This window comes from Balaenoptera physalus (genome assembly GCF_965194825.1).
Source record: "Balaenoptera physalus genome assembly, chromosome: 4".
NCBI lineage: Eukaryota > Metazoa > Chordata > Mammalia > Artiodactyla > Balaenopteridae > Balaenoptera > Balaenoptera physalus.
Genome location: NC_138891.1, coordinates 77,895,318 through 77,920,802, shown reverse-complemented (window position 1 = coordinate 77,920,802; position 25,485 = coordinate 77,895,318). Strand labels below are relative to the sequence as shown.

Genomic DNA, 25,485 nt, shown 5'->3' with positions numbered 1-25,485 from the left:
GGAGGGGGGGGCGGTCCCTTCCAGTTTCTGTCCCTCTTCCTTACCCCGAAGTGACTGACAAGGGCAAGGGGGAAGGGGCAAGGGGGGAGATGCAGCGGGCACAGCGCGGTGATCCTGGGGGAGCTGTCTTGGGAAGGGAGCCAGATTCCTCTTATTACACAGGCAAAGAGGACCAGAGGGAAGGCTGTTGTTAAAACACCGAGCACGTTCTGAGCTCCGTGTGCAGTGAACGCTTTGGACAGTGACTTTAAGAGAAAAATGACATTCTCCATGACGTGCCTGTGATTTTAATTATAGTCAATTCAATTACCCACTTTGTGGATTAACCACTGCCAGTGTTAACCCCATACTGGCTTCTCCCCACCACCTAGAAAGGCCAAGCTGTGGCAAAAGGAATAACGTTTAGGCCAGAGGGAAACACAGATGGATCCCCTTAAAAGAAACCCATAGGAGAAAATTTAACCTTACAAAACAGAAAAACGTCTGTCAGATTCTGCAATTGGCAGCTCCTCTGGAGTATTTAGGGGTTATTCACAGATCAGCCAGGTGTCAGGGGAGAGGGAAACTCACAGCTACAGGGTTAGAAGCCTACTCAACTGTCAGAAGTAAAATGTAACATCTGGAAGCTGGGGGTTGGTGCGGGGCTGGATTATGGCAGCTTCTCTGGAACATGGCATCACCCAGAACATAGTCACCCAACATGAATGGAGGCCCTAGTCTGTGCCCAGCAGAACTAAAGGATGTGGGGAGACAAGAGGACCAGCCCTCATCCAGGACTAACTGCACTGGGGGACCAAAAGGAGCGACATTCAAGGAACAACAGGGACATGAGTACTCAAAGGAAACTTCTTCACCTCTGAGCATCCAGCTCCGTGCCTGGAGTCACGTATTGGGTCGGGGGCCCAAGAAAAATTTGGCCAATAGACAGGAAAACCCAAAGCCATCAGAAAGAGGGAACGGGTGAATTTTGGGGAAGCCAGGAGGCCTGAGGAGGAAAAACGAGATGACTCCTGTCTCCAGGGCTGTCAGTCTATGACGGACCATCTCTGCTCACCTGGGACTCAGGGGATTTCTTAGTCACTCTGTGTCAACTGCCTATGTCACTCTGAGCCTCATTCCTTCCTTCTGAAAGGGGGCGGGGTGGGAAGTCAGTTTCATTCAAGTAATTTACAGCTGAAGATCAGAAATGGTGTCAAGGAAGCCAGGCTTTCAAGGAACACATCTTCCACCTCTCCACCCTCTTCCCATCACCAGCCAGTTTGTTCCAGTACAGACCAGCCTGGCTGGGTGACAGGGATTTCCCTGCTCTCCTTCCATTGTCCATGGCCCCAGGATCAGCCAGGCCAACCGTGCCCCAGCAAAGCCCCTGAGAAGAAAGGGTTCATTAGGAGCTGCCACAGGCGGCCCCCTCATGAGGAGGACACCCTCGGAATTCTGCTCCTTGGTCCCTCCCTTCAGTGACAGCCTCCGGGAGCCATCAGAAGTCGGAGAGTGTGCGTGCGTTTTGTAGGTTTAAGGACATTACTAATTTGCTTTAATCCACTTAAGCCTTCGAAGCCTCAGATCCCAGCTCAAACAAGACAGCTCGGAGAAGACAGCTGGAAACCCTCCTCCCCGAGACAGGAGGCAGCCCACAGCTGGGAATCCCACACATCTGAAACGCCTCCAGCCTCCCCACCTCGCTGCCCCAACTCCTATCCATACTGCCTTCCCCACCCCCCGAATCCCATGCCCGCCTCGGTCTTGTGGATTCATTTCTCCACTCTGGTTTCCATCTGGCCCCTCTCAGCTGGCTGTGTGGAATCGCAGAGGATGGGCTGCTGTGCATCTGACGGTGGAGCGCCTGGTCCCTTTGCGGCGGGGGGTGGGAAGGTCCCGGGACGGAGTCAGGAGGCGGATATGGAGACCTGGCTCTGACAAGTCCCTCCAACCGTCTACACCTCAGCCCTCCCCATTTGTAAACAGAGGTGAGAGCCCTTGCCCTGCCTCACTGCCAGCGTTACTGTGAAGAGGAAATAGGATGGGTGTTTATCAAACTTAAGAACCTGGGGACCTCTGAGACCACATCTGCAGGTCCCAGTGTGAGCTCCATCATTTAGGTGATGGACCCTGAAGTGTCGATGTGGTCCTAACACCCCCAGTGACCACCAAACTGGCTAGCAGTTTGAGGGAGAACGTGCAGGACGCTCCAGAATTTGTGTTTTGTTATGTTTTTAGATTATCATCAAATGTATACACTAATCTTAGAAACTTATTGAGAACTTATGGACCCCTCAGAATATGTCCAGCCATTCACAAACTCCAGTCTGGGAAAGACTATGATAAGACACTCTCATGCCCTCCCTTGACAGAAGGAGTTATTTGTCATCAAGGCCCCTTTTCCTGGGGGCTCCCAAGGCGCCACAGACGGGCATCCCTGCAGCCACCTTAGAGCACAGGGAACCTTTCCAGAGATCTCCAGGCACTTCCTAATGAGTGAGTCAGCTTCATTCTTTCCCAGGGTAGCCAAGAAATAGAGCTTGTGCTTCCAGAAGAGCTGGAAGCACAAGATGACCAACCAACCCTTGGCTACAGCACCCCGGGCATCCATAACCTCATTCTCCAGCAAAGGAATTCCAGAGAAAGACCACCTCCTCCCCCAGGGAAAAATGGATGAAGGGCCTGAACAAATTGTCTGGAGACTAAAATCAGATCCCTCCAGCCCATGGCTGCCCATCCTTCTTACATCTATTCCCAGAGGAAGAGTCTTCCGTACCCTACAGGAAATGACTTCCAACAGCCAAAGAGACCCTGCGGAGGTTCCACCTAAGTCCTTCAGGACACAGTCATTGCAAAAAAGGACCGAGAGGGAAGTGGCTCTCACCTGCAAAGGCCACGATGGGGTGTTCCCTCAGGGAGCACAGTTGCTGCTCACTGCTGGGTTCACTGGCGACATCCTGGGAGCTGGCGAGGCGCACCACCAGCAGTGTGAGGCTGGGCGGCAGCAGGGTGATAGCCAGGGGTCCCGGGAACACCATGGTGGGCCCCTCTGTGCTCTCAGCTCCTGGAGGCGGGCTGGGGGGAGACCTGCAATGCAAACACTCACTCTCACCACACGCTCCCTCGGCAGGGCCCACCTCTCCCAATCTCCTCCGTGCCTGTCGGTAGCCCCATGGGATCTGTTTTTTTGTTTGTTTAAATAAATTTAAATTTTTTTACAATACTTAAGAGTTTGCTCTGCTCTAATAATGTAAAGTTATAGATCATATCTCGAAAGCTAATTTCTCTTGTAATGGTATTCTGGACAAAACTGACAAATTATAGAGCTTTTTCTATTATGATCCCAAATGGTTTAAAATTTATTTTAATGATAAAGGTGGTATCTTAGGGATTTTAATAAATGGAGTTAGGACAAGTGGGTAGTCATTTGTAAAAACATAAATTTAGATCCATAACTCACACCAACTAGGAAAAATTCCACTGCATGAAAGATTTAAATGTTAAGGATAAAACCAGAAAAATGCTAGAAGAAAATGTGGGCAGAATTCTTTATAACCTTGGAGTGGAGAACCATGACTCCAAATCCAGAAGCTATTAAAGAAAAGATTGACAAATTTAACTACATAAAAACCACAAACTTCTGCATGCTCCCTCTCTCCCCAAAACAAACATCAAGCAAAATCAAAAGGCAAATGACAAGAAAGGGAAAAAGATATGCAGTTCATGTCAGAGACAAGGGGCTAATATTCCTAATATACAAAGAATTCCTGAGAATTAAGAGGAGAAAGACGAACAATCCAGTAGAAAAATGGCAAAGAATATAAATACAAACAGGACTTAAAAATATGAATGACGCTATTCTCACGCATAATAAGAGCAACACAAATGAAAACTTGGACTGAGATATCGCTGTTCAGCTGTCAGTTTAGCACATATCCAAGTGAGATGACAGCTCTTGGTGAGGCAGTGGAAAAAGGGGCGCTCTCACATACTGCTGGTGGGTGGGCAAAATTGTACAACCCGATGGGGAGGGATTTGGCAACATCTGGCAAAACAACAGAGGCATTTACCCTTTGACCTAATTCCTGGGAGTAAAGCGGTAGCCCGATCCACAAGCTGTGACCAGTCTGAGATAAGATAAATGAATTTGGAGAGTGGTTTTTAAAACCTTTACAGTAATTTGACAGAGCAATTTTTATGTCTATTGGATGTGATAACAAAATATGTGGACTTATATTTTGCCTAGATTTTTTTTTTCAATTCACTCCTCAAGGAATTCGCTTTTATTGAATTTTACATAAGTATCCATCCACGACAGATTGTAAATTGAAAGGTAAAACCTGCTCCTTCACCACAGTTAGTTAAGAAACAAAAATAGACTATAAGGGCACCTGCACACAGGCAAAGTGACTTATGCACAAGATTATTGCTTGTGGTATTTTTTGAAATAACAAAAGACAGGAAACAACCAAATATCCAGCAACTGGAGACTGCTTAAACAAGCCACGGTGTGTCTTTGGAAGGGAATGTGATGCAGCTCCAGAAAAGAATGGGGGTTTGCTCCAGATTTTGCTATGGAGGAATCTCCAGGTATATTAAGTGAAAAAAGAAAGGTGCAAAACAGTGTAATAGCACCTTCTGTGTACAAAAGAGGGTAGAGGACTTCCCTGGTGGCGCAGTGGTTAAGAATCCGCCTGCCAATGCAGGGGACACGGGTTCGAGCCCTGGTCCGGGAAGATACCACATGCCGCAGAGCAACTAAGCCTGTAGGCCACAACCACTGAGCCTGTGCTCTAGAGCCCATGAGCCACAACTGCTGAGCCCACGTGCCTAGAGCCTATGCTCCGCAATAAGAAAAGCCCCCGCTCGCCGCAACTAGAGAAAAGCCCGTGCACAGCAACGAAGACCCAATGCAGCCAAAAATAAAAATAAATAATAGATAAATTTTTTTTAAAAAGAGGGTAGAAATAAGAATATATATTTATATTTGCTGTATTAGCATTACGATACAGTGGAAAAATAAACCAAAACTAATTCTTTAAAAAAAGGTTACTTAAAAGTAGCAAAATGGTGATCCAGTTTTCTCAATATATACCTTTTTATATTGTTTTCATTTTTGAATATTAAATTTGTTTAATAATACCTATTCAATAAAAATTTTTAAAACCTTTTAAAAATTAGTGTTGGTTCCCTGAAACTTCTAATATGGAGCTGCCCAACGGTTCCTCTGAATCAGTTCCCCCCTCTTTCCTTCCCTGGCCCATCCAATGTGTCACCAAGCCCTGTTGATCCCACATCCCTCACATGTCCTTAACCCACTGAGTGACCTCTTTGATGTCACTTTCATTATTTGTGAAGGGAAAGGTTGAACTAGATCAGGGATTCCCCGTTGGGATAGGAGCAAATCAGAATCACTTCCACTGGGGGCGGAGTCCTGGGGCCAGCAGGTAAGTGGTCCCAAAGGTGATTGTGATGAGCCTCCCCAAGCCCTAGAGGCCCCTGGGTTTCCTTCGTGCTCTTTTTTGCTCCTAACGCCTCCTCTCTCTTCCCTCCCTACTGCCACTACTTACTCCAGGGCTGGAAAGCTACAGCAGGATGATTTTCTTCTTAAGTTCCCTCACCTGTGTGTGAAATGGTATTAAAACCTATCACTGCATTGCTGCAAGGCTTCCAGAAGTACCCCAGTGACCACACCGTCCAGGCACCCTTACTTACCCTACCCCATCCTGCACCCCACGGGTCATTAGTTCCCAGAGCACCTCTTTCATTCCTTCATTCTCAGGCTCAATTCTCTGTCCCTCCCCAGTAGAGCCTGGCCATCTCTCTGAGCAGAGACCCTCTGGGAGGGAGGTTTGGCTCAAACTTACTCCCTGGAGCGATGTTTCACACACTTGCTCACTGGAACTTATTCCTCAGCGCTAAGCTGGGTCCTTCCTGCTGCAAAGGGCTTGGCACTGCTGTCCTGTCCTGGGTGCCCACCATCTCCTTTCCTTGACGCTGATTCCTGGCCTTGGGGGAGTGAGGAATCAACGGGCAAGGCCAACCCTCTGGAGCCAGTCAACCTGAGTTCAAATCCCAGCCTTCTCCTCACCAGTTGTGCGACTCTAGGAAAAAATACTTAACCTCTCCCTGCCTTAGTTTCCCCGAATTGGGAGTGAACATAACAGTATCAACTCCCTCAGCAGTTGTAAAAGTTAAGGGAGTTACAGGTGGCTGTATCTGCGGGTTCTGCCTCTAACCAACCATGGATCGAAAATATTTGGGGAAAAAAAATTCCAGAAAGTTCCAAAAAGCAAAACTTGAACTTGCCATGCTCCCAGCAACTATTTACATAGCATTTACAACTATTTACACAGCATTTGCATTGCGTTAGGTATTATAAGTAATCTAGAGATGATTTAAAGTATATGGGAGGATGTGCATGGGTTATATGCAAATACTACACCATTTTATATAAGGTAGTTGAGCATCTGAGGGTTTTGGTATGGGGGCGCTGTTTCTGGAACCAATCCTCCATGGATATTGGAGTGTACTACCTTTTTTTTTTTTTTAAACATCTTTATTGGAGTATAATTGCTTTACAATGGTGTGTTAGTTTCTGCTGTATTACAAAATGAATCACCTATACGTATACATGTATCCCCATATCCCCTCCCTCTTGCGTCTCCCTCCCTACCTTTTAAAGGCCTAGAACAGTGCCCGGCAGAGAGTGAACATCAATTAGAGCTATTCTGGTGCCCTGAAGGAAGAGGAGCGGGGAGGACTGGGGAAACTCCCTTGCGCCCTTGCGATGGATGCCTTCTATTCTTCCCTCCACTCTCCCTCCCCCTCCCTGTTCTGTGTCTGGACTGCATGGGGGCCTCCTTCCCTCTGGTCAATGGGGGGCGCTGGCAGAAGATGGGGAGGGGGAGGGAGGGAGGGAGGGAGGAAGGAGGCAGCAGAGTGGGCCGCTGCATCCCTCCACAGAAGGTCAGAGCTCGTTCCTGCAGCTTCTCGGCCTCCAGGTTTCCACAATCGCTCCCCACGTCCTCCCTTCAGGCCTGGGGGTGTACTGCCCCTGGTTATCGGCCCCAGGGTATTGCACAGTGAGCCTTCCCATATGGTTCCCCAAACCCTTCCCACACCACTGTCAACAGTTCCTTTATTAAACTGCCCTCACATTTCCCAATTTGCATGTGCCATCTGTTTCCTGTGGGGACCCTGACTGATATTAACCCCTAATTGTCAATGTTCAATGCATATGCAAGTACACTCTTTTTAGACCTTAGCTGGGGTGTTTCTTCCTTTGGCCTCTCAGGACATCAAAGGTGGTAAGGCAACTGCCCTCCCCCCATTATTCCCAACCCTCCCCCTGCGCTATGCTTCTTTCCCAGGCCTCCCTGCCACCCCCAGTGTCCCCAGGCCTGGCCCTCTGCGTGGCCAGATTCTGAGTCCCCCCAGCCTGCATTAGGAGCACATCCTAGGCCCCTTCCTCTCCCCCAGACCCCAGGCCTAAAAATACCTAATTTCCGCAGCAGAAGTTCTGCTCACATTATGGTTTCCATGTAAATATGCCCTCCAAGTCCCTCCTGAATCAATAATTGCTAGATTAATATCACTCTGTCCACCTGGCCCCAGCACAGCACATCTGCTGCTTGAGGAGAAGGGAAGGGTACACGGCACAGGAATGAGGGCGGGAAGGAGTGAGGGCAGAGCCTGGATTCCGATCTCCTCTGCTCAGGCGAGGGAGGAGAAAAGAGGAAGAGAGAGCCCGAGCAGTCGAGCAGTCGATGGACATGCAAGCGGCACGCAGACCAGAGTCACCCAGAGACAGGCAGACTCTGATTAGGGAGCAGACAGGAAGAGTCTTTGTTCTGGGGAGGGTTCTGATCCTGAGGAAGCGGGGTGGCCGAGGTGCTGACTTCAGCAATGCCACAGGGGCCATGCCCAGCCTCTTTGACCACCACCTTCAAGGACCTCCTCTGCCCTTGGCAAGGAAGCCAGGAGACCCTAAGAGGGGTACAGAGGAGGGACAGAAGGAACAGGGTGGCAAGGGATGGGGCTGGAGCATGGGGTGCAGATGGCCAGGGCTCCAGGAACCAGGGCCTGCAGATGCCAGCAGAGCAGGGGCTGCCATAGTGAAAAAAGGAGGCAGTTAACCTGCACATCACTGAGAGGGTTACAGGGTCTGACTTCTTGAACCCTTTCTAGATACTTGGGGTGGGGCCTGACTTCCCAACTCCCAAGAATTCCCCATCTTTGGAAATGATCTCCCCCCCATCCACACGTTAAAGGGGTGGACCCTCAGCAGCCTTACACACCTTATCCCCCCCCACCATAGCTGCCTGCATCCAGGGAAGTCATGTGGTCAAAACAGACCAATCAGATGCTCTCCCTGGCCACGTGAGTGTATGCTTTCCACCCCCAACCCCAGGGTCAAGTCAGTCTTTTTAGAGGAACCTGGAACACTAATGGCCCCATGGGGGCGCTGTCTTCCACCTGTCCCGTGGGCTGAGGAGAGGAGCAGAAGTCAGAGACCAGTGGCAGGAGAGAGCAGTCTCCCTGGGACGCTGCCAGCCTTCCAGTTCCCAGTTCTAGCCCTTTCCTGAGGTCTGGCTACGTTCTACTTCCGTGAGCCACCCGCTCCCAGATCCTTGTAATCAAAGTCCCTGTTTTTGCCTAAGCCTGTTGGAGTCAGACCAGGAGTCGCCCACACACTATTGCCTCTTGGGTGTCCATTCTTGCCCTCCTTCTTCCTAAAGGCGCCCGTGCATCACTGGGGGTGAGGTGGGGGCAGCTTGCCCTGCTCAGGGCCTGGCCTGGCCTTCAGACCAGTGGCCAGTGAGACGCGCAAGGAAGTCGCTTGGGGCCTGCGGGGACATATCTGAGAAGGCTCCTTTCCTGCCTGGCCTGCAGATAGGACAGCCTTGCATCTTTAGGTGACCTCTAGCCACATGATAAGGATCGTGGTGGAGAAAGACAGGTGGAACCTGGGCTGTTGATGACAGAATCAGCTCTGCTCTGCCTACCGCCAGGCGTCTTTCTCATGTTTGACCATCACACTTCTGTGTCTGTTCCTTGTTTGTAAAATAGGGAGAATAATAATACCTCTCTCACAGAGTTGCTGCAAATACTGAATGAGTTATTTTGTCTAATAGGCTTAGATCAGCACCTGCCACAGAGCAGACGCTGTATAAGGGTTGGCTATTATTATTATTATTATTGAATAATTCACTCCTAATTTAAGCCCTTTTTTTCAGGCCTCAGATATCATTAGCCAAGCACGATTCCTATTCCACACAGTTTGGTTTCTCATACCTACAACCAACACGCCTAAGACAAACAGAAATTTCTATTTCTAATATGTTTGTCTAGTCTGACATGAAAATAATCACAGAATTTCTCCACTGGCAGTGCATAGCAGAGGTCATCCCACCTTCTTGAGGCTTGTAGAGTACCACAGAAAGTCTGGAGCTTGGGAGGCTGCCGGACCTGAGTGCAAATCTTAGTTTTGTCACCTGTAAAATACGGCTAATATGTCCTTGCCTTGGATAGAATGCTTGTCACACTCCCAGAACTAAGTCTAGCACAGAGTAGGTCTTTTATGAAATCCACTTGTATGAAAGTTTCACGTACATAAAACATTCAACTAGTCACCTAAATGTCTTCCCAGGTTCACCCATGGCATTTGTTAATACAATACTTTACTGAGCATTTGCTGAATACCTACTATGTGCAGGTTCCTATATAGATAAAGGATGCGAGGGAGGTGGAATGTCACAGGACAAAAGTTTGGCCCCTACCTTCAAGGAGCTTATGGTTCACTAGAGGAGTGGAGACAGTCTCCCATGGCACGAGAAGTCACTAGGCAGAGACAGTGACCTGGGCCTGGGGTCTGGATGGTAAGGGGTCACTGAAAGCCTGTGTTTCGCCCTGTCTCCAAGCGCTTGTCACTGGCACCGGGGCGGGGTGCTCTAGGAGAGGGGGAGGGAGAGCAGCACGAGCTGACTTGCTATTTTGGGAAACCCTCAGTGACAAGGAAAGCATTTTCCCAAAGCCTTGGCCAGAGCTTCTGTTGCCTTCTCTCCCGCTGCTGCCCCAATTCCCCGTGGTCCTCAACATGGGGTCACCGTAATGGTGCCTGGAGCCGTGTGAATGTGTGTGTGTGTGTGTGTGTGTGTGTGTGTGTGAGAGAGAGAGAACGCACACCCACGCGGACCGCCCCTTGAGACTCCTCGCCTTCTATGGGACTTGTCCAGGGCTCATTTTCCCAGCTCAGATAGTGGGAGGAGGATTAGCTGCAACCGTGGGAGGGGATGAAATTGCTGACAGAGAGTGAAGGAGAGAGAAAGAAGGGCGGAGGGCCAGGTCTGGGGCTGTTGGAAGGCCCGCAGTCCTAGAGGGACCTTTGCTCCTGTCTGGCTCTCTGGGGCGAAAGATGAGGGAGACGGGTGGAGAGAGAGTGTGTGTGTGTGTGTGTGTGTGTGTGTGTGTGTGTGTGTGTGAGCCGAACCCCACAGAGCCCACGCTGGCCTCCCAGCACGTTCCCTGCACAACCGGGCCCTCCCTGCTTGCCAGAGCCCACTGCCCACACTGGCCTCTGGCAGGAGACGCTGAAAGGCCGCACTGAGGACCATCAGGTCATCCGTCATTCCATTCAGTATAAGGATGAACGAAGGGGTGTCCCAGTTCTCCTGCAGGTTATGGTCCCACAAGAGATTGAAGCATGAGGAGAGGATGAGCAGGAAGCAGATTCCAAGGTGCCCTGGGAAAGGGAAGTGAGAGGATGCCAGTGGGATGGAGGTCTAGATCCTCATGTAGAAGGTAGAACTCAAATAGGGCCTTGAGGAAAGAAGAGGAGCTCGCCCAGCCTTCAGGGCAAAGCGCATTCCAGACTGTCGGAATGGCAAGGGCACAGGCAGAGACTTGGCCCTTGTCCATCCTCGCATAAACTAACAAGGCTGGAGAAATGGGCAGCAGGAGATGAGTCTGGAAAGGAAGACCAAGGCCAAATCATGGAGACTTTAGCACGAACCTGAAGCATCAGGAGGTTTTCTTCTGCTGAAAAGGAGGACATGTCGATGGTTTGGGGCAGGGGAAGGACGTGGCTGGATCTGTGCTTTGGAAAGTTAGGTGGCAGCGGGCAGCGGGTGGGACGGGTTAGAGCAGGCCACCTGTCTGCAGGACAACCCTGAGGAGTGGAATTAGGTGCACTCAGAGCGCAGCTGGATCTCAGCCCCCACTGGCACCCAGTGGAGAACACAACAGCCCAACTGCAGTGGGTGGCCCTGCATAGAAGCCGGGAGGGCCTGGAGGACCAGGTAGGAGGGGCAAGGGTCACAGAGCTGAACCAAGGCAGCAGTGGAGACCCCTCAAATTACTGCTGCAAGGGGGTTGTCTCCAGAGCAGCCAGGGATCTCTTTTCATTTGACTGATAAAAAAAGGTATAATGAGAAAGGAAAAGACAACCTATGACCTCGAATAAACATGGCTGCTGCCTGTTGAGATTGTGCCAGGCACTGTGCTAAACTCTTTCCCTGCAAGATCTCACAGCAGTTCGGCAAGAAAGCTGAGAGCTGACAAGAGATCACCATTCTCAGCTGATGAGAGGAAACAGGGGTGAGCAAAACTGAGCAGTGTGCCCAAGCTCCCAGCACCAGTTGATAACAGAGTGGGGATTTGAACCCCGGGCTGTGTGCTGCAGAAGCCCACTTCTGGGCCACTCCACACACCGCCCTCCCACGAGGAGGACTGGTCCCAGCCCTCCTGGCACCTGCCGAGCCCTGGCTGCCTGGCTGCCTGGCTGCGTACACTCTCTAAGCAGCCTCTGGAGTTTCATTTGGTTTCCTGAGTCGGCTTCCAGACCAGGGAGAGTGCTTTCCTGCGATTAAGCTGACTTCCTGCCGCAAATCAGTCTCCTGTGAGTTTGGCTGTGGAGGCCAGTTTTTCCAGGTCCTGAGCGGCTCTGGAGAAAGACATTCCAGAGGTTGGACGGTCAGGGCAGGGCCCAGAGCCCCACACCCAGGGCACTGACAGTCGCTTGGCAGCCCTGGGCTCCAGCCTAGACTGGACAGCCAGGGGCCAGGGTGGGTGGGAGAGAGTGAGATGCTCCTTTCTGTCCCCACCTCAGCTCGGCCCTCGAGCCCTTGGGGACCCTCAGGGAAGGGGGCTCAGCTGGTCCTCCTTCCCGGGCCCCTCCCTCCTTGCTTCGATTCAAAGTCTCCACTTGGCTGCCTGCCTGGGAAAGGAGAAAAAGAGAAGGAAAAGAAAAGAAGAGGAAATAGGGGGAACCAAGAGCAGGAAAGAATGCAATCTGCCTGCAGTCTGGTGGGGAGGGGAAGGTGTGGGGAGGGGGCGCTCCTCCCTCCCCCTCCCCCTGCCCCTGCCCAGGACCAGGAATGCCATCTTCCCACCCACCCATCACTCACCACTTGGGGGGCAAAGCTTAGCCAAGCTCAGCCCAAAGATAAAATTAAGATGCAGATTCCTTCCCATTGCTCTGAATAGAGCAGATTGGATACGGATTTCTCTCTTTTCTTCCCATTTAGACCATCTGGTCGATAGGGGCCCCAGAGAAGGCTGGGACCAGGTGGGGGAGGGGCAGAGGCTCGAAAGACTTCCCAGCACTTTTCAGCTCTGGAACCTGAGGGTGAGGGTATGGGATGCCACCCCCACCCCTACCCCCTTTCCCAGGGGCAAGTTCATTCCCTGTCTTTGCACTCTGCTCTCCGGGCTGGGCCGGGCTAGGCTGGCGTCTCCTCTCCTCTGTCTATTCCTAGCAAACTCCAAGTCATGCATTTGTCCCATCAGTGTTTGGCATGCTTCCTGCAGTCCCACCCGCATCCCCCTAACTGCAAGTAAACCTATGGGGAAGATAAAAGGAAAAGTGTGATCACAGAAAGTTTAATAGGAAGGGCTCTTAAAGATCATTTGGTTCAACCCTGTATTTTATAGATGAGGAAAGTGAAGCTTGAGATTGGGCAGGGAGCTGGTGGGAAAACCAAGACTAAATAATAACAACAAAGACCATGTTATTATGTATCAGGCAGTGCTCTATGCTCTTTATATTATGCCATTTAATCCACACAATAATCCTATGGAGCAGGTACTATTCTCATCCCCATTTCATGGATGGGGAAACTGAGGCACAGACCAGCTAAGTAACTCACATAAGGTCAAACAGGTAGAAGTCAGACCCAAACCCAGGCAGCCGAGCTCCAGAGCCTGCCCCTTGCACAGTCTCAGTGCACCACACAGGAAAATGGCATTATTGGACAAAACCTTGTGAGTAGCGTCCAGGCCTGGAGGGCTTCTTGCCGGAGCTCAGGCTGCTCCAGCAAACATTTGCAGATGGGGAAAGCTTAAAAGTGCAGTCCACAGCCATTCTGCATTTATCATCAGTCTGGACTTGCTCCTATGAACAGAGTATGTCAACACGAGGTCAGGACTGAAAACAAGAATAGAAAGGGAATATTTACATCACTTTGCACAACAAGCAAGTGTGAACCTCGTGAGGGCAACTCTGTAGGGGACGGCATGTGGGTGGAGGCGGGCGGACCAGACACAGGAGGAGAGAACCTGGCGTTCAGGGACACGCCATGGATTGGGACCAGGACCCTGCCTCACGGTTGCAGCGCAGCTTAAATGAAATAAGGTGAGCAGCATATTTGGTTCATACCTTGTCGGACAAATACTGTGAATGGTGGTGGCGGTGCTCACCCTCAGGTGGTTTGTCCATGAGTAGGAATTTTTTTCTGTTTTCCAAACATTCTGTAATATTTAATTGTTTTGGCAAGGAGAAGGAAACAAAGGAGACTTGCCTACTTTAATTGCTGGAATTAAATGCTAAGGATGTTGCCAAACACAAATCAAGCTTATCTATTCATTAGAGCAGCCTCCTTTTTCTCCTCCCCGTGGGCAAGCTCTCTCCATGGAAATATTTTGCTATCAGATATTCAGTTGCTGTATAAAATGAAAACTGCATTTGAAAACATGCCTACAGCTCAAAAACAGCCCACGAATCCAGCTAAAGGCCTGGGCTTCCTTGGTGTTTCAATGACAGATCCACTTGCTCAAAAGAAACCTTTGTGGGGAGGGTCCATTTCTATTCACTCACCAGAGCATGGTTCTCAACACCTGGAGAGGCAGTTCTATAACCCAAAGAACCCCTACAGAAAGGCGTGGTGCTGATGGTTACCCACAGTGTGAATGTTCCTAATCCCACTGACTTTAAAATGGTTAAAATAGGTTGGTGGGACTGTAAAACGGTGCAGCTGCTATGGAAAACAGTATGGCAGTGCCTCAAAAAAATATAAATAGAATTACCATGTGATCCAGCAATTTCACTTCTGGGTACAGGCATACCTCATTGTATTGCGCTTTGCTTTACTGTGCCTAGCAGATACTGTTTTGTTTTTGCTTGTTTGTTTGTTTGTTTTAACAAATTGAAGGTTTGTGGCAACCCCACCTTGAATGAATCTATCGGTGCCATTTTCCAACAGCGTTTGCTCACTTCATTTCCTCTGCTCTCTGTCACATTTTGGTAATTCTTGCAATATTTCAAACTTTTGCATTATTATTATATTTGTTATGGTGATCTGTGATCAGTGCCCTTTGATGTTACTATTGTCATTGTTTTGGCTTTTTTTTTTTTTTTTTCCGGTTGTGCGGCTTGTGGAGCTGTTAGTTTCCCACCAGGGATTGAACCCGGGCCCCAGCAGTGAAAGTGCTGAGTCCTAACCACTGGATCACCAGGGAACTTCCTGTTTTGGCATTTTTTAGCAATAAAGTATTTTAAATTAAGGTATGTACAGTTTTTTAGACATAATGCTGTTGCACACAATAGACTACAGTATAGTATAAACATAACTCTCATACCCACTGGGAAACCAAAAAATTCGTGTGACTTGCTTTATTGCAATATTCACTTTATTCCTGTGATCTGGAACTGAACCCACAACATCTCCAAGCTATGCCTGTATATACCCCCAAAAATCAAAAGCAGGGACTCGAAAAGATATTTGTACACCCATGTTCATTACAGCATTATTCTCAATAGCCAAAAGGGGAAGCAACCCATGTGTCTATCAAAAGACACTATGAATAAACAAAATGTGGTATAAACATACAATGGAATATTATTCAGCCTTATAAAGGAAGAAACTTTTATACATGCTACAACATGACAAATCTTGAAGACATTATGGTGAATGAAATAAGCCAGACACAAAAGGACAAATATTGTATGATTCTACTCATATGAAGGGTAGTCAGATTCACAGAGACAGAAAGTAGAATGGTGGTTGCCAGGGTCTGGGGAGAGAGGAGAATGGAGAGCTGCTATTTACTGGGTACAGAGTTTCAGTTTGCAGGATGAAAAGAGTTCTGCAGATGGGTGATGGTGATGGTTGCACAACAATGCAAATGTTCGTAATACTACTGAACTGTACACAGAAATGGTTAAGATGGTAAGTTTTATGTTGTGTGTATGCTACCACAATTTTTTAAAAAAGAGCTCCTAAAATCCATGGGATTGAGGAGGACCAGGAGATCCCAGGGGGTGTGCGGCTGACCTCCCAGCCCCACCCCAGAGGATGGGGTCTTCTCCCACTCTCCCCGCAGTGCGGAGCCCACTGCCAGACCCTCACTCCCCCCCAAGGCGTGCTTGCTACTGATCAGTGAGTGAAGTGAGCCCCCTACTGTCCATCGCACCTTGGCTACCTGGCTGGGGCATCACGCAGCCCAGGCCGAGGCGTGGGCAACAGGAGTTAGATGCAGACCCAGGACTAGCTGAAACCGCAGGGGGCAATTTTGGGTGAGTCCCTGGATATCCAGTGAACAAGGCAAAAGAGACAGGTTAGGTGTGAGGCCTGACGTCCAGGCGAACCGTGTGCTGGCCGCTGTCTTCGTTTCCTGTTGCTGCTGTAACCAATTACCATAGACCTGGTGGCTTCAAAGAACACACATTTATTCTCTTCCAGTCTGTAGGTTAGAAGTCTGCCACGGGTCTCGCTGGGCTGAAATCACGGTGTAGGCAGAGCTGCATTCCTTTCTGGAGGCGCTAGGGGAGGATCCATTTCCTTGCTTTCTCCAGCTTCTAGAGGCCGCCCGCATTCCATCTTCAGAGCCAGCAAAACTGCCTCTCTCTAACCCTTCTTTGGTAGTTACACGGCCCTCTATCACAGCTCGGAAAGCTCCTCTACTTTTAAGGACCCTTGTGATCACAGTGGGACAACCTGGATAGTCCAGGATGCTCTCCCATCTCAAGGTCCTTAACTGAATCGCAGCTGCAAAGCCCTTTTGCTACATAAGGTAACACATTCACAGGTTCCAGGGATAAGGACAGGGATGTCTTGGGTGGGCCATTATTCTGCCTATTACACCCACCATACGTACTCCCACCCAGTCGTTCACACGCAGCAAACATTTCTGGCATCTGGAGACTCATCTGTGCCTGAATTTCTAAAGAAGGAAGAGCAGTAGCAGGTAAAAGATCACCATCAAGTCACGGCCACAGTCTTGGGGAGGAAGAAAGAGGCTACTGCTGAGGGGACGGTCAGGGAGCTCAGAGCCTGAGGGGGTGGGGAGAGAGGACCAGAGATGGGAGATGACAGCGCAGGGAAGGGGAGCAGTGTGTCCCGTGGGAAAGAAGGAGGTCACAAAATGCAAAGGGAGACCGCGGGAAAGACCTTACAGGTGAACTGCACTCCAGACAAAGAAATTCATGAACATTGGCACCAAAGTTTTACCAAAGGGTGATTATTATTCACTTCCCAAAAGGGTTTTCTAAAGCATTCTTCAAGTAATGAGTTCCACTGTGTTCTTAAAATAGGATTTACACCCAATTTTTCAGTAACACATAAAGGGATGCTTGTAAATCTATGGAAATGAAGTGAGACCAGTAACATCTGCCGCCTTCTGTGCTGGTGGTGTCAGAGGGAGCGGGAAGGAACTGCCGGTGGGAGGGATGGGCTCAGACTCCAGCCTCCATTTAATCCTCAGGCAACCTTTCCTCATTTCACACATGCACGACCCAAGGGTAGAGGTGAGGGAAGGAAAGCCACAGGTCAGGCTCTCTGACTCCAGAGCCTGGTGCCTTCTGCCTTTCCTTAGAGAGATTTTTTTTGGAGCAGTGGAGTTGTGTGTCTGTGTCAGCAGCAGAAGCTACATCCTTCCTACGTGCACACAACCTGCTTCCCCATTTCTGGGATGATACTGAAATTTTCAGTTAGGGACAAAGCCTTTCATTCTAAAGTTATTAGACAGAAGGCTCCAAATGGCCTGAAAGGGGTAAAACGGCCATGATGTAAATGGCTGATTTCCTGTCTCTTTGGGGAGTCAGCAAACACGCAACACCAGCAGGAACAAGGGCTTTGGCCATGGAGCCTGCGGGAAACACTCCTTGGGCTGCAGAGCGGATAATATAGATGACAGTGCCATAAAAATCTTGGACCCTGTACCTACTTTTCTGTCATTACACTGTCCAGGTTCCCTGCAACCTCTCACTTGGCCCTAACTCTCATTTCTAGTTCTTTCTCCCAGATCTGTGATTCTCCAAGGTTCTCCTCTCAATCCCCTCTTCTCTCACTCTTGACTGCTCTGGGTGGTCCCTGTTCCTTCCTCTCCAGGGTTTCCACTTCCACCCCAGCTCCATCACCTCCCCAGGTCGCCAGCCCTACTCTTCTGGACTCCAGACCACAAGGCCATCTCCATCTCAGCGGCACCCAGACATTTCTACTGCAGCCTGCCCGAAATGAAATTGTCACCTTTCTCCCTTAACCTGCTCCTCCCACATCCCCCATTTCTGTCAATGGAACCACCCCCAGCCCCACCCCCTACCCCTCAGGTATCCTGACTCACATCTCAGCATTCCCAGATCCCCTCTCCCTCATCTCCCATGTCCAACCCATTGTCAAGTCCTGGCACTTGGACTTTAATACTGGATCCCAAACCCAGGGATGGTGGGCAACACATGAGCTAAGTGCACGAGGTGGGGGTGGGGGGTGAGGTGGGGAGGGACAGGGGCAGGGGAGGTGGGACAGGACATCCCCATCTGGACAGGACGGCTGGGACTCAGCTCTCCTCTTCTCCAGACTGTTGCCTTCCGAGGACAGGGGCCCAGATCCACCCATTTGTAAAGAAAGTCTGTGCTTCTGGATTTATGTGAAATTCCTTTATTTTTAAATGCAAGCAATTACTTGCATTTTCGGAAATCCCGATGTGTGCCAAACAAAACTTGTCTGTCTGTGACCTCAGGGCTCTTCCCCCTTCAGTCTCTCTCCTACTCTTCCTTCTCTCCGTCCCCAGTGCCAGTATGTCCTCACTACCTCCTGGCCAAGGGAACCACCTCCTCAAGGTCTCCCTGGGCCATTTTCTCCTCTTCCCTCTGCTGATCTCAGGCCCCACTGAACCAATGTTGGGCTTTTCAGCCTTAGGGTCAGGCCCTCCAGAGGCGGTGAGAATGGTGAGGGTGAAAGAGACAGAGAAGAGAAGGCTGATGCCACTCAGGGTGACAGAGCCATTACTTAACAAAGTTAAACATCTGGTGTTTAATTAACACCTTCCCTCCTCTTTCATCCTCCCTCCCGTCTTCCTTTCCCAGGGACTCCCTGGTGGGTGAAACTGAAGCAGAAACCAGGAGGGCAGCCTTGGGAAATGGGATGGGAGGTCCTGGCTGGAGGCAGGGCAGGGGAGGGGAGGGAAGTGATGGTCCCCGTGTGCTAAAGGGGAAGAGGACAGGCTGGGAAGAAGCAGGTTTGTGCTTCATCAGGAGTCACTCTGATTCATCCAGAAGTTTCTTTCTTTCTTTCTTTTCTTAAATTTATTTATTTATTTTTGGCTGCTTTGGGTCTTTGTTGCTGCGTGTGGGCTTTCTCTAGTTGCACTGAGCGGGGGGCTAGTCTTCGTTGCAGTGTGTGGGCTTCTCATTGCGGTGGCTTCTCCTGTTGCAGAGCGCGGGCTCTAGGCGCGTGGGCTTCAGTAGTTGTGGCATGTGGGCTCTAGAGCGCAGGCTCAGTAGTTGTGGTGCACGGGCTTAGTTGCTCCGCAGCATGTGGGATCTTCCTGGACCAGGGCTCGAACCCGTGTCCCCTGCATTAGCAGGTGGATTCTTAACCACTGTGCCACCAGGGAAGCCCCATCCAGAGGTTTCTTGAGCAGAAGCTCAGTGCCTAGGATTGCACAAGGAAGTCCACAGCTCTCCTGCAGCAACGCTGCTGGTTGCCTCCCTGCTATTCATTCCCCCATCGTCCTCGGTAACGAACCCCATGTTGCACAGAGTGGCAACGTTCCCAGTGCCAGGTGAGACGCTTCCCAACCTCTCCTGCAGTTAGGGGTGGCCATGTGCATAGTTCTGGCCAATGAGAACTAAGCAGGCAACTACAGATTCTGGGAAAGTGCTGCTTTCTTTACAAGAGAATAGACTCAGCTGTCTCTAACCCCTTCCTTCCTGCCATGCAGAAAAATGTGATGTCCTGAGCTATAGCAGACATTTCGATACTATGAGAGACAGACCAGGAGGACAAAAGGCTCTCCTGTTGCTGCTGAGTCAGTGAGCGAAGAGCAGCAGCTGCTGCCACCTCCAAATCTCTTGTTAAGTGATTAAATAAGTCCTTATGTCTAAAGTTATTTTAAGCAGTGTTTTCTGTTTCTTGCAGCCAAAAACATTCCTAAGTGATACACTCCCTCCTATAGAACCTCCGCTTTCCAGGGAGATATCGAACTGACCCCTTGTTTAATTAGAGTTGAGTGAGGTCAAGAGCAGACACTGGTGCTCAGAGCATTTGCCAGCCTGAACTGCCCAGGACCTGGGATGAGGCACTGGACAATTGACAGCAGTGTGGGCCATGTCTGCATTAGACTGTGAGCTCCGAGGGGAGCCCTCTCCTCACTGCCTCCCCAGAGCCAAGCACAGAGCGTGCCATGTAGTGGGAGCTCAGCTGACATGTGTTTGTGAATGAATACATAAATGGATGGATGTGCCACTTCCTGGCACAGGTGTCCCAGTGACAACCAGCTGGCAGGAAGGGACTGTCTAGCAGCTAGCTTGAATCTAACTGATTCAAGACCCGTCCTTCTCCGAAAGCCAGCCTGGAATCCCTCTCCCCTTCAGAAGCTCCCCCATACCCTATTCCTACTATGCCCACCTACCGTCTTATTTGGCGATAGATCAAACCTCCCCGTTTGTTACATATCTGGCTCCTTGATTAGACTGAAAGTCTCTCAGGCAGACGCCGCAACCGTTTTAAAGCCCCCACAAAATACCAGTGTCTTGAACACAGAAGATTGTTGATAAGTATTTTCATTTGAGGTTGATGCTTTGGAAGGGTGCTAAGGCATTGATGATTTAAAGAGTTGCTCAGAAAAGAGTTCCCCTAAAAGGAATAGTCCCCTGATATCTGTAGTACACCTGAAATTTTACTATTAGAAATGGAGTACTTTGACTAGCTAAGTCATCATAAAGTAAAACACTTAACCACCTTAGCAGCAGTTTGTATAATGGGAATAATAATAACAAAACGGGTTCTTAGTGCCCTCATGAGAATCCAATTAACATGAAAATTCATTTTAAGAATGCTTATTAAAATAAGCATTTAAATGTGATTAGTCAAGGAAGAATTATCCCAGCAATTAATCACTTTTATTAAAATAAATTTATTTATTTTATTTATTTATTTTTTGGCTGTGTTGGGTCTTCGTTGCTGCACGCAGGCTTTCTCTAGTTGCGGCGAACAGGGGCTACTCTTTGTTGCGGTGCGCAGGCTTCTCATTGCGGTGGCTTCTCTTTGTTGTGGAGAACGGGCTCTAGGTACTCGGGCTTCAGTAGTTGTGGCACATGGGATCAGTAGTTGTGGCTCGTGGGCTCTAGAGTGCAGGCTCAGTAGTTGTGGTGCATCGGGCTTAGTTGCTCTGCTGCATGTGAGATCTTCCTGGACCAGGGCTCGAACCCATGTCCCCTGCATTGGCAGGCGGATTCTTAACCGCTGTGCCACCAGGGAAGTCCCTATGAGGAACTTCTTGAGTTTAATTAATGTGATGTTTCATGGAGAGAAAGAGGAGAGGACAAATGTGGGAGTGGAAGAGCTCTGTAGCAAATGCTGTTGGTGCCCTGCCAGACCCCCATTTCTGGGCCAGCGTACCCATTCCCCATCTCCTAGCAAACTTCTCCAGAGGCCAGCCCTTAGCCTAGGATGGTCTCCTCACGGAGACAAGCCTGGGAGACTAGTGGGCAATCACTGACTGATGTAGGAGTATAAAAGCCCAGCCCCGTCTCAGTGTAGCAACTTCTGTGGTGCAACTCTCACTTCAGGGCTCCCGGTCAGATCAGGCAGTCTTCCTCGATAGTGCATTTTCCCCTGGCTTTGTCCTCTGCTCTGTCCTGCTTCCCTCACGCCCTCTCAGATGCGTCACAAACACACTCCTAGCCAACCACTTACATGAGAATCTCACTCAGACTCTGCTTCTAGGGAACCTGCCCGAAGACAAGCCCTTAGGAGGCCTTCACAGAGCAAGGCCGACAAGACGGTAGGGGAAGAAGTGAACCAGGGTCAGGGCCAAACTGCACATTTGTTTGGCCCAGGGCTCTGCCCCTTCACCCTGTATGCAAAACACAGTGTGGGCCGGGCCAGCCCTCAACCCCCTCCAGGGCTGGAGCCTTGAGCAGAGCTGCCGTCTGCACCTTCATTGCCCCATGCTCTCCTGATCTCCAAGGCCCCACGACGTTTTCCTGGAAAGCTGTAAATCCAAAAATCAACTGGTCTCCACATCACCAGCTTATCAGGATGGGTCCCCAGGCACGTTTAGCCGCATAGACTCACACAGGATTAGCATAGAAAGGGCCTTGGGAGACAGTGTAACTCCCCTTCGTACTTTAATCTGGATCATACGTCTGCATCCGTGTTCTCCCCTCTCATTATAATTGTGATAATTATGGTCTGCTTTATCCTGCTCTAAACCATTTACACAGATGGACAGATTTAGAAATGTACGGATGCTAATCCCCCTCCCTTGGCCCTTTTCTCAGGGCTGATCTCCCCGGAAGCAATGAACCTGAGTTAGAAGGGATGGTGGTCCTGGGGGTGACTTACAGTGCAGTGGGGTGCAGGTTGAAAGGGCCCAGGTGCTCTGCCTCTTAGCTTGGAGCCGGGGAAGGTGGCTGTCTGCATCCCAACCTCCCCTCCAACACAACTGGAAATACCAAGTTTTGTAAGAGAGGGCAGAGGGAAATCAGGTAAATTTGGAGCTTCCTGAGGTTAGTAATGCCTCGTGAGGACCTCTGAGGTCATCCTGTCCATTCCCCCAGGCTCCAGGTAGGACAGCTCCTGCCCACAGCGGGGCAGCTGGATTTGGGGATGGGAGGGGTCACTTCACATCAACCATACCTCTTACTGACCGCATCAGTGTCTGGCACTCATCAGTGTCAGGACATTCTTGTGTCTTTTCTGCACCAGGAACCAACGCTTATCAAGGGCCCTAATAAATGCCAAGGGCCTCAAGAATTGGTGGAGGACACTCTCTGTCTCTTTGGGGACAGATAATTCCATGGTCTTCTGCTCACTGGTTAATACTTACATCTGAATCCATTTTCCTCACCAATGACCCACAACCTGCCAAATCCCAGATACCAGGTCTTCTGGTGATAATACCTGATTTCTGCTCTCTAATAATTATAATTATATCTAAGTTTTATTGTTTTCTTTATTCTATGACAGTGTGCTAATTGTTTTACAAATGTTATCTTATTTGATCCTCACCATATGCCTATAAAATAGGCTTTATTAAATAGACCTTTCTCCAAAGAAGATATACAGATTGCCAACAGACACATGAAAGAATGCTCAACATCATTAATCATTAGAGAAATGCAAATCAAAACTACAATGAGATATCATCTCACACCGGTCAGAATGGCCATCATCAAAATATTTACAAACAATAAATGCTGGAGACGGTGTGGAGAAAAGGGAACCCTCTTGCACTGTTGGTGGGAATGTAAATTGATACAGCCACTATGGAGAACAGTATGGAGGTTCCTTAAAAAACTAAAAATAGAACTACCATACGACCCAACAATCCCACTACTGGGCATATACCCTGAGAAAACCATAATTCAAAGAGTCATGTACCAAAATGTTCATTGCAGCTCTATTTACAATAGCCAGGACATGGAAGCAACCTAAGTGTCCATTGACAGATGAATGGATAAAGAAGATGTGGCACATACATACAATGGAATATTACTCAGCCATAAAAAGGAACGAAACTGAGTTATTTGTAGTGAGGTGGATGGACCTAGAGTCTGTCATACAGCGTGAAGTAAGTCAGAAAGAGAAAAACAAATACCGTATGCTAACACATATATATGGAATCTAAAAAAAAAAAAAAGGTCATGAAGAACCTAGGGGCAAGACGGGAATAAAGATGCAGACCTACTAGAGAATGGACTTGAGGATATGGGGATGGGGAAGGGTAAGCTGGGACAAAGTGAGAGAGTGGCATGGACATATATACACTACCAAATGTAAAATAGATAGCTAGTGGGAAGCAGCCTCATAGCACAGGGAGATCAGCTCCGTGCTTTCTGACCACCTAGAGGGGTGGGATAGGGAGGGTGGGAGGGAGGGAGATGCAAGAGGGAAGAGATATGGGGATATATGTATATGTATAACCGATTCACTTTGTTATAAAGCAGAAACTAACACACCATTGTAAAGCAATTATACTCCAATAAAGATGTTAAAAAAAAAAAAGGCTTTATTGTCTTTTGACAGGTGAGAAAGCTGAGAGGTTGGGTTGCTTGCCCAGAGTCATGTAGTAAGTGACCCAGCCAGGATCTGGCCTCAGGTCCATTCAAGGCTAAAGCCTATGTTCTTAGCCCGCCTGCTTCCCATCTCCTTACAGGGCTACTGGAGAGACAATTCCCCCAGGAAGGAAGGAGGGGGGCTTGGTGCTCTGTCCAGCTGTGGCGGTGCAGAGCTGGGAAGCTTCCCGGGCCTCCTCCTCACCTCTGTCCCCAAGGCTGCACCCAGCTCAGCTCCTCTCCCATTGCCCAGAGCTTCTTCCCTACATCCCATCCCGTGCTGGGTTCTGGATCCATTTCCTTCAGCTCTCCTGGCTGGGAATGCCTGCTGCTGTCAGGGCAATTGATCATTGTTTTCTGTTCCAGCCTCTGCAGTGAGAGCTCCCAGCTGCACTCCCATCTTGCTCCACCCCCAGACATCACAGCCCCTGGGTCCTCCCAGCCCTCCCGGAGCCCACCCGTATTTATACTTGTGGGGTAAGCAAGTCCTCCGTGCCCTCCTGAGCTGCTTACTGCTACAGGACCTGGTGCCACCGGCCCATTCTGCTCCCCCACGTTAGCCATCCCTTTCCAGTCACTGCTCATCAGCTGGGCCAACAGCGGGGGTGGCAGAGAGCAGCGAGGCAGATAATCCAAGGTAGCAGGGAATGTAAAAAATCATCTCTATTTGGCTGTGGAGGGTATTTTTGGACCTACAGTTAAATGTGGGTGTGTGTGATGTGCTGGGAATTCGCAACACTTCAAACCAAATCCTGAAGTGAAACCAGCAGGACCTGACTGCTGGTTTTAGGAATTAGAAAATCATCTACCCTGTTCCTATTTCCTGCTGGGCTGGGTAGCTCAGTGTCTCAGCTGACGTTCAGGATCAGTGGAAGCAGAGCTGCTAACTCTCTGGAAGACAGACCCACACCGTCCCCTGACCTGGAGCCCCGCCGCAAACTTGGATGCCGATAGGGGCTGGGCAGCCACATGAGTGAGGCCAGCTCGGGTAACAAGGGAGGGCGTGGCCAAGTGAAGACTGGAGCCCCTCAGGAGGGCACGGCCACTCCTCAGGGCAGCTGCTACTGACAAGAGCCCAACAAAACACATCTGTGAAAGCATTTGGCCCACTGACAACCAGTTTGCAATCTCTAGCCCCATGGTTCTCACACTTTAGCATGCATCAGAATCTCCTGGGGGGCTTGTTAAAGTAGATTGCTGGGCCTCGTCCCCAGAGTTTCTGATTTGGTAGTTCTGAGGTGGAGCCCAAGAATTTGCATTTCTAACAAATTCCCAGGTGATGCTGAGTCCAGGACCACACTTTGGGAATAACTGTTCTAGCCTAGTGGTTATACAACAGGGGAATATTACACTTCCTTACCTTTAATGTTTAATATCCCTCCTGTGTGAACTCAAGAGGTAACCACGTCCTTAAGAAGTTGAAAGTCAGATGTACACTGAGGAAGGATGGGCACATCTTTATGAAATGTCAACTATGCCTCAGAAGCGTTCTTGAACAATATCTTATTTAATCACTGCCGCATTCCTGCAAGGGAACTGTTACTGCCCCACTTCCCTGCTGAGGATCTAAGGCATAGAGACGTTCATGACTTGCCCAAGTCACACAGCCAGTAAGTTACAGTTCTGGGACTAGAATCCACATAAGCCTAACTCCAGTGCCCATGCTTTTGCCAAGCCATCCAACTCCACAGAGAAACAAGTCCCCTCTTCAGAACATGCCTTCTTTCTGG

At 49.5% G+C, this 25,485-nt stretch overlaps 1 protein-coding gene across 3 annotated transcripts in view; it reads right to left on the bottom strand.

Moving 5' to 3' along the window:
- Nucleotides 1-25,485, bottom strand: part of SEMA5B (semaphorin 5B) — a 121,610-nt gene that overhangs the window by 37,401 nt on the left and 58,724 nt on the right. For all 3 annotated transcript variants that reach the window (XM_082459481.1, XM_082459480.1, XM_082459482.1), the window contains exon 2: nucleotides 2,864-3,066. In XM_082459481.1, coding sequence (XP_082315607.1) covers nucleotides 2,864-3,017 — 154 coding nt within the window. In that variant the 5' untranslated portion in view covers nucleotides 3,018-3,066. The remainder of the gene's footprint in view (nucleotides 1-2,863; nucleotides 3,067-25,485) is intronic.